Here is a 9,503-nt window from a genome sequence, read left to right on the forward strand (position 1 = left end):
AATGAAGAGAAGTGAAGGGAAGAGAAAAGAGAACAGAATCAAGAAAAAAAGGTGATTGTAATATTTATTATTAATTTGTATAATGTTTTGAAAAGGTAATAAATTAATATTTAATATTTTTTTAATTATTTTATTAAATTTAAATTATTATTTTGTTCCTTATTTATCAAAATTATTTTCTTATATTTAATGATGTTATTTTGCTTTTACTCACATTTATTTTATCATCTTCAATTATAAATTGTTTTTTATTTTATTTTTACTAACTTTATGCATTTAAATTTCACAAGTCCGTGTTGATTTTATTAGTTTACGTTTAGTTTTAAATAGTTACTCTATTGTTCTTCCTATTAAGGTTATTATAGTTAACAAAAATTGGAAAAGCATTATGAATAAAAGTTTTAGATGTTTTATGACACGTGAAATCAAAGTTAATATGAAACTATACAACTAATTTTAGTTTTCTGAGATGCACTTACTCTTTTTATGGCAGTTTTTAATTTTTCTTTTTCCATGATGCATCTATAGATGTTTCTTTGTAATTTATCACTATTAAAAACATCATGAAAATGAACGTTTAATATTATTTCAATTATTAATTTCATAATCCTCATTTTTTTATTATAATCCTCTTAAAGGAAAAAGTCTTGATTAAGTCAAGCCTTTATCTTCCATCAATAATTGAGTATTAACAAAGACAAGCTTTGATTACTCATCCACCCAAAAAAAAAAAAAAGACAAGCTTTGATTAGGGTGACGTAAATGTATCACTGTGAGATACTTTTTTAGGTATTTTATTTATTTAGATAGAATTTTAAATAATATTAATGATTACTATTATTTTATTAATAATCTTGTACTTATGACTATTTAAATAATTAAGAATCAAAACAAAAATTAATAAAGAAAAATAAATAAATTTCATTATTAATTCTAATAAAATATTAAATTTTTAATCGGTGTAATTTTAAAAAAAATAGATAAACAAAAGTAAAAGTAGTGAGACATTTTAATTACTTCATAAAAATTTAAAAATATAATTGACTTCATTAATGATATTAAGTTTGTTAAGGCTCATCGTCTTACTATCTCTTAATTATTTATTTCTACTAAAAATATTTTTGTAAGAAAATATTAAAATAAAAAATTGTAAGGAATTTTGTAAAATAATTATGACAAACTTTTTAACAAGATTTTATATTTAACATCAATGATAATTGTTAGAATATATTTTTGAAATATAGTAAAATAAAATAATAAAAAAGAAGATGAGAATAATAATAATAATTAGCATTTTAAATAAGAAAAGGGAATGCATGATGAGATAGATATTGTTTCATAACATCCAAATTTTCTGTACATTTTTTGGTGGGATCCTAGAGTGTTATTGGGCCCTCAGTAACCACTATGTTATGGTCCACCATAAAGAAAATCAAGACAATGCTACATACACACGCTGTCCTTTATATATACTATTTTCTTATATCATAAATTACAACATTTATTAAATGTCATTCGAGATGTGAAAAAACATTGTTAATAGCATTTTCTAACATGGTTTAAATTCTAATTTATTACAATGTCAGCAATATTAATACGATACATTTTTTTTATATATTTTTACAAACTATAAGTGATATATGTTATAGTGTCTATTTGTTATCATCTATGCAAATATAAAGATAATATAATTCGCATGATGAAGCGCATTAAATTCTATACAATTTTGTATTATTTATTTTTATATATTAAATTTGACTCTTCATTCTTGAATAAAAGTATTTTAAGAATTATTTTTATCCTTATTATGATATTAGGTAACTTTTTTTCATTAAAGAATTTTTATTTATTTTGAATACTATTTTTTTAATTTCAAATTTATTTTGATTTAAAATTTAAATCTTGATATATTGTATCAATTTAAGTATATTTTAAATAAAAATTTAAATTATTATACTATTAATATAAATTTTTTTCTATCTCTTTTATTAATTTAGTCTGATTTATGATAATATTTATTATTATTTTTATAATTAATTTTTAATTTATAAATTTATTTTAAATTTAACAATACATGTACAATAAACGAAAAACTTACTAAGTTATATATAAATTTACTTGCAGGTAAAAGAGTGTGAAATCGTATAAATAAGAGCTGAGAAGATTATTTCATCAAGATTTCTTCTGAGAAAAAGATGATATCTCTAGGGTTGTGCCATTTCTTCCAAATTTTTACATGCATTCTGCTAATGACTCCTTCATTTTCAGAGGACGATTCTAAGGTAAACAATATCTACTTTTATTATATATATATATATATATATATATATATATATATATATATATATATATATATATATATAGAGAGAGAGAAAAAAGGATGTTTTCACGTTAGTTTTAAATTTAAAAACTCTTACACTCAATTTAAATATTTTATTTAATTTATATCTAACCGTTAATAAAATAATAAATTATAATATATTAAATATAAGTTAAATAAAAAACTTAAATAAAATGTAAAAATTTTTAGACTTACATTAATATAAAAAAATCTTGCTCTCTATATATATTTTAATATTTTTGTTGAGTCAACGTTATTTTCTTTAGTCAAATTGTTTACGACTCTTTTACAACAAAATTTTATTTATTAATATATATTTTATTCATTATCACTTTACTGTTATTTAGATATAAGTTAAATAAAAAGTTTAAATTAAAAAGTAAAAGTTTTTAGATTTATACTAATATAAAAAATATTTTTTTATATTTTAAATAATTAAAATTAATTAAAAAAAATTAAATAAATATTAAAAATATACAATAAATACTTTATATATGGCTAGACCGTCTGTTGCACGAGAAGATCTGAATCGCTAATATTAATTTTCCTAACCTAAAAGATGCAAGCCATTATGGTATGCTTTTGGAGCGATATACATGTGTTATGAAAGGAAAATTTCAAAATATATTTTAGATGATTTTTAAAAGAAATTTTAAATAATAAGAAGAAATAATTTAAAATAATGTGTTAAAAATTGTATTGTTAATGTTTCTCTTTTGTGAACATGCTCCTTGTACATCTTTGAGAGCAAAACACTTGCTCATTTTGTTTAGTTCCTTTTCCTCTCTCTTAATTTACTCATTCCTTTTGATCTTGAGAGCTTAATGTCTTAAAAATATTTACTCATAATTGCTTACAATTTTACATTAATCATCAAATTCTATGTGTACGCAGACTTACATTGTCTACATGGGCGAACATCCGAAGGGCGTAGAATCCATAGAATTACTACACACGAGTATGGTTCAAAATGTTCTCGGCAGGTCTTATACTATTACCTAATAATTGCTACCCACTTTCATTAGAGTGCATATAATATTGTTAGTCTTGCATTATTGTCGATATTTCAAAAAGTCATGATATATAGTTTCTATATATAATTGCAGCTTTGTTGATTGCTTGGGGATTATAATAAATTTAGTATAAAAATATTAAGAACTTCAGAGATGCTAATTTCATATAAGCGGGGTCAAATTATGTTAAATCTTACTTTAAATGCACATAATTTATTTTCAAAATTAAGGTTAACTTTTTTTTGCTTAGTAAAACCATTTTTAATTTTTCGTTTTAAAATTTTAATTAATAGAATTTAAACCCTTATCCATACAAATAGACTTAATTAAATTTTTAAAACAACTATATAATTTTAAGTCATTAAAGTTAAAATAATTTTTTGTTATAATGGGCCAAGTCATAATATTCAGATAGATTATTATCTGACTACAACGATAATATTCACACAATAGATATTTATTTTAACCTTAGCGCTTACAAATGAAATTTCAAATTATTTTAGTTTTATAGAATTAATTTTGATTAAAAATTGAATAATCTGTCTAAAAATATTTGTTTTAAAAGCAAATTTATGGTATATAAAATTCTCAAAACAATGTAAAAACTATCCAAAACTCAAGCCTTGTTTATTTTACGGTTAAAAATGTAATTCTTATATATATTTCTAAAAATATATTATTTAATAAAAATATACAATATAAATTAATTTATACACGCATTTCTATTATATTTAATAATCTAAAATTAATTACATGAAAATTATTCTATTCAACTTTAAATCATACCAACTCTTACTTTTGCCCATAATCGATTTTACGGTAACATCCCATTTCAAAATTTCAGAGATGTATGATGACAAATAATAAACAAAATGCATTTTTAGAAAATGGCTACACCTACGCTCACTAAGTATTTTTTTTTCCCTACCATGTTATAACAATAGTATGTGTATACAAACTCAAAGGCCAGTGTTAAACATTGCTCAAAGTAAAGACAATATACGTCAATAGATGTCAATTACGCAGGTATTTTATGATTTGGGTGAGGGAAGAATATATATATATTACTACAAATACTTACCATTCCAAATGGCATATATCTTTCCAGCAAATTTGCACCAAATGCTTTGCTGCACAGCTACAAAAGTTTTAATGGATTTGTCGCGAGGCTAACAAATGAAGAAACAAAAAGAATGAGAGGTAATATTAGGATACATATGGTAGTTTATATATAACTTACTCTATTACTCATATATAATGTATATATTATGTGAATAATTAAATTAAGATATTTGACCAGGAATGGATGGTGTGGTCTCTGTTATACCAAACAGAAACCATAGGCTTGAAACATCAAAGTCTTGGGACTTCATAGGCTTCCCCGAACAAGTCAAAAGAACAAATGTAGAAAGCAATACAATTGTTGGAGTAATTGACAGTGGAATTTGGCCTGATTCTGATAGCTTTAGCGGGGGAGGATTTGGTCCACCACCACAGAAATGGAAGGGATCTTGTCGTAACTTTACCTGCAATAAGTATGTAACATTAATGTTAAACATACATGGCAATCAACATTAGTCCAGATAAACTTTTTCTTTTATCTTTTAATTTTTTAAGTATTTTTTAAAAATATAAGATGTATAAATTAATTTTAATTTATAATTTTTTGTATTCTTATATTTTTTTCTCCAACAATTACTTCTCTGTACGCTGATTCAAACTTAATTAAAAATTTACTTGTAGCAAAATAGTTGGAGCAAAATATTTCCGCATTAATGGTATGTTTGGAAAAGGTGATATTATATCTCCAAAGGATACGAGTGGCCATGGGACTCACTGTGCATCCATTGCTGCTGGAAACTTAGTTAAGTCAGCAAGTTTTTTTGGGCTTGGCTTAGGGACAGCCAGAGGAGGAGTTCCACTGGCACGCATTGCTGCATACAAAGTTTGTTGGTCAGTGGGTTGTAGGGAAGCTGATATCCTTGCGGCATTTGATGAAGCCATTATGGATGGTGTTGACATTCTTTCTGTTTCAATGGGACCTTCAAAGGTGCGATACAATAACTATTTTGAAGACATATATGCGATAGGAGCTTTTCATGCATTGAAGAAAGGAATATTAATGTCTAAAACTGCTGGCAATTTGGGCTCAAAACCATTCACAATCTCAAATAATGCTCCATGGTTCATTTCTGTAGCTGCCAACACCATAGATAGAAAGTTTTTGACCAGTGTCCAGTTAGGCAATGGCAAGATCTATCAGGTAATATTCGTTTTAGAAACATTTACTTCAAGATATTAATAATGATAATAATATTTTTTACTTTTTTTTTTTTATATCTTACTCTCGTTCTGTTATTTATATTTTTATTTTATTATGTGTTTTTTTTCCCTTTCAATCTCTCTTCTTTTAACAAGTATATACACCCATTTAGTGTTAAATATAAATTTCCCATTCTAAACTTATCCACATATGAAAGTGATTGGTTAAAAATTTAGATATGGATTAGCAGGTCTAAAGTGCCTACGATCATCCTTACATTTTTGTAGAATTTTAGTTATTAAAATTTTTTTAATTTTAGTTTTTCATCTTTTTAGAATTTGATATTTTTAGTCATTAAAGGTGGCGTTATTAACTAAAATATTGTTGTGTCAACTTTTTGTTGAGTTATATCATCACTAGAGATAATATATATATATATATATATATATATATTAAATATCAAATAATTTTTTATAATTTAAAATTAAAATTTTACAAAAGTATAGTAAAAAATCAATTTAAGCCCACCATATTTTATTAAATATTATTAATTACTGAAAAAATAAAAAAGGTATGTTTATATTTCATAATAAATATTGTTCAATAAATTTATTATTTTCTTAACTAACTCTCCAAAATAAGGATTAGTTTGTATTTGCTTATAAAATTTTCAACTGTTCTTAATTTATTGAAAAAGCTAAAATGCTAAACTTGTGAAGATTCTAGTATAGGTTACGTGAGAGCGTCATTTCTTTGCTAACTATATGCAAAATTAATTTTCGATGCAATATATAAATGAAACATTTTACATTATCATATAATATTGACATATTATATAACATTTTAAATTATACGAAATAATAATTTTTTATATAATATGATAACACGTTAATTTTAAATGACATTATAAAATATTTTAGTACACCAAAAGTTAAATTTATGTAAATGTTCAAATGCATAATTGGCTATATATTAGTATAAATATATTTTTAATTTTTACAATAGTTTGAATTTAATTTACTGCCAGTGTATATTTTACTTTCATTCAATTGAAAAAAAAACTTTTAAAATAAGTTTGTCTTTAATAAGGGTTTATTTATTTTAAATTTTAGGGAATTAAGATTTTGAAGGCTTTATAACGTTTTTATTTTAGACAAACTCACTTGAAATAAATTTCTTGTTTCGTTCAATCATCTTTATATCACAATGTAGGAGATCGTTTTTATGTTCTTAAACTTGGGTTTTTAGTACATTTCACGATCCCTTGATTCAACTCATGAATAGTGGAGTTGTTTGACATGTAATGCGAGCTTGAATTCAAATCTCATAATATATTTATTTGTTTATTTTAATTATTCACGCCATTATTTTATCACTACCTTTACACCCCTTGAAAAGAAAAATGCATCATGATCTCTCTTTTCTCTCCATGTGTTGGGTAATTTGACATATTATATAAGGAAATATGGAGGGTGTAAAAGGTGATGTTTTTCTTTTCCTCCTTTATCTAAGCTTCTTTTGGTCCATACAGAGCATTCTTATTTGAATTAAAAAAATAAATTAATATGGAATATTTCACTATGCAGGGGGTTTCAGTAAATACATTTGATCTAAAAAATACAAGCTATCCCTTAATATATGCTGGAGATGCACCTAACATCAACGGTGGATTTAATAGTTCTACTTCCAGGTACCAGCTACAGTGCTATACATTACCAATCTCTCCTATTAATTATTTTGCTGAGTAGTTATTAGTCTTACCAACTATTAATTTTTTATTTTTTTTTCAATTTCTGGTATTAAAACTACTTAGGTCTTGCCCTGAAGATTCTTTGGACATGGCTTTGGTGAAGGGAAAAATTGTTTTATGTGATGGATATCGAGGTCCTAAATCTCTGGGATTGGCATCAGGAGCTGCTGGTATTATATTTCGAAGTAGCTCTTCAAAAGCTGTGGCACATATATTTGCATTGCCAGCGACTCACCTTAGCCAAAACGATGGGACACTCGTATATTCTTACATAAAGTCAATGAGGTACACAAATTTTCAATAAGATCATATACATATAAATGACATACAACTTCGCTTAGTCTTGAAGGATATTATTTATATACTGTTACAGTAATCCAACAGCTACTATCTTTAAGAGTACTGAAGGCAAAGATTCATTAGCCCCTTACATAGCTCCATTCTCATCCAGAGGTCCAAACAAAATCACTCCAAACATTCTTAAGGTAACTTCATTTTATAGTTATATATACATAACAATCTATATTCTCCAAGGTCATTTGCTCATTCCAATTGTTTTCTAATTTTGTAGCCTGATATAGCCGCTCCAGGAGTTAACATTCTAGCTGCATGGCCTCCGTATGCTGCTGTTTCTGGCGTTCAAGGAGATACTAGATCAACAAAATACAAGTTACTGTCTGGCACTTCAATGGCATGCCCTCATGTTACTGGAGCAGCTGCCTATGTTAAATCCTTTCATCCTAATTGGACTCCTGCAATGATTAAATCCGCACTAATGACAACTGGTAATGGTCTTCTTGGTACCCATATAGATTGCAATCATTCTATCCCCATTTGACAGAGTAGGGAAAGGGATAGGGAAAGGAAAGAAGTAATTTGATTTTGCACAAACATTTATATATAAGAAGACATAAGGTTTGTTTTGTTGTGGGAGATCTCATAAGAGTAACTGTCAGCTCTTAAAATAAAACTACGGGACGATAACTGAAACACCCAATAAATAACTCACTTAACCTTTTTTATTTTGTCATTCTTTTGCTCCAGGTTTCTTGGTGTTCACGAGTACATGAATGTATAAATATACAAGATAAATGTTTCTCTTGTACTTTTTGCTACACTACCCTTACACCTTGCCTTTTATGGTAAAAATGATGAGAAATAAGAGCTTCTCTCTCTCTCTCTCTTTTAATTATTACTATAAAAAAAGGGAGGTGTGGATAATTTAGAAGGAGTGAGGTGTGAAAATATCAATTCTCACCACAAAAACATAAAGGTGAAATGTCAAACTAGAAGCTTATGCACGTGTACAAGTAAGCGCTTTACACATTTTTTCTTGAAAGCAATAGAGTGACTTAATCCGCTGAACTGAAGGGGTTGAAGTTCAAAAATAGATATATAGCTATTTCAGTTTTGCTTGGTTCAATTTAATGGGGTAAATATGTTTTACAACTACTCTGTTTATTCTCTTATTTACAGCTACCTCTATGAGTCCTACAACGAATGCAGAAGCTGAATTTGCTTACGGAGCGGGGCAAATCAATCCCGTCAAGGCAGTGAATCCTGGACTAGTTTATGATGCTAGTGAAATTGATTATGTTAAGTTTTTGTGTGGTGAAGGTTATGATACAAGAAAGCTACAGATTATTACAGGAGATAATAGCACTTGTACGAAAGCAAATAATGGAACTGTTTGGGACCTTAATCTCCCATCTTTTGCTCTTTCCACAATTCGCTCTACAAAAACTAGTGCCATTTTTCGCAGAACCGTTACAAATGTTGGATCAGCTACATCCACATATAATGCTACAATAACTACTCATCCATCTTCGTTAATCATCACAGTTTTGCCAAATGTTTTGCACTTCTCATCTTTGGGTCAAAAACAGTCATTCACGCTTAAGATTGAAGGGAGCATTACTGCAGACAATGTTTCTTCTTCTTTGATTTGGGATGACGGCACTTATCAAGTAAAGAGCCCTATTGTGGTCTACGTTCCCCCGTAAGTTTTCTACTATGAACCTTGTCAATGAAGAAATAAGCCACAAGATTGGCAATGATCATGTTATTTCTTGGCTTGCTTTTTCTCCTACCTATTAAGTGTTAGTGCATAAATATTTTGGTTACTTTGTAAACCAA

General features: G+C 26.6%; 1 protein-coding gene across 1 annotated transcript; it reads left to right on the top strand.

Annotated features, from left to right (window-relative positions):
• LOC113845991 (cucumisin-like) lies at positions 1-9,503 on the top strand. The gene is made up of 11 exons (XM_027473778.1): positions 1-47; positions 2,123-2,282; positions 3,236-3,324; positions 4,463-4,554; positions 4,655-4,889; positions 5,098-5,617; positions 7,204-7,307; positions 7,431-7,652; positions 7,741-7,852; positions 7,939-8,152; positions 8,844-9,503. Exons 2-11 carry the CDS (start codon positions 2,196-2,198, stop codon positions 9,368-9,370), a joined length of 2,202 nt encoding a protein of 733 aa, XP_027329579.1. The 5' UTR covers positions 1-47; positions 2,123-2,195; the 3' UTR covers positions 9,371-9,503.

Source organism: Abrus precatorius, unplaced genomic scaffold (genome assembly GCF_003935025.1).
Source record: "Abrus precatorius isolate BTA unplaced genomic scaffold, Abrus_2018 Scaffold8, whole genome shotgun sequence".
NCBI lineage: Eukaryota > Viridiplantae > Streptophyta > Magnoliopsida > Fabales > Fabaceae > Abrus > Abrus precatorius.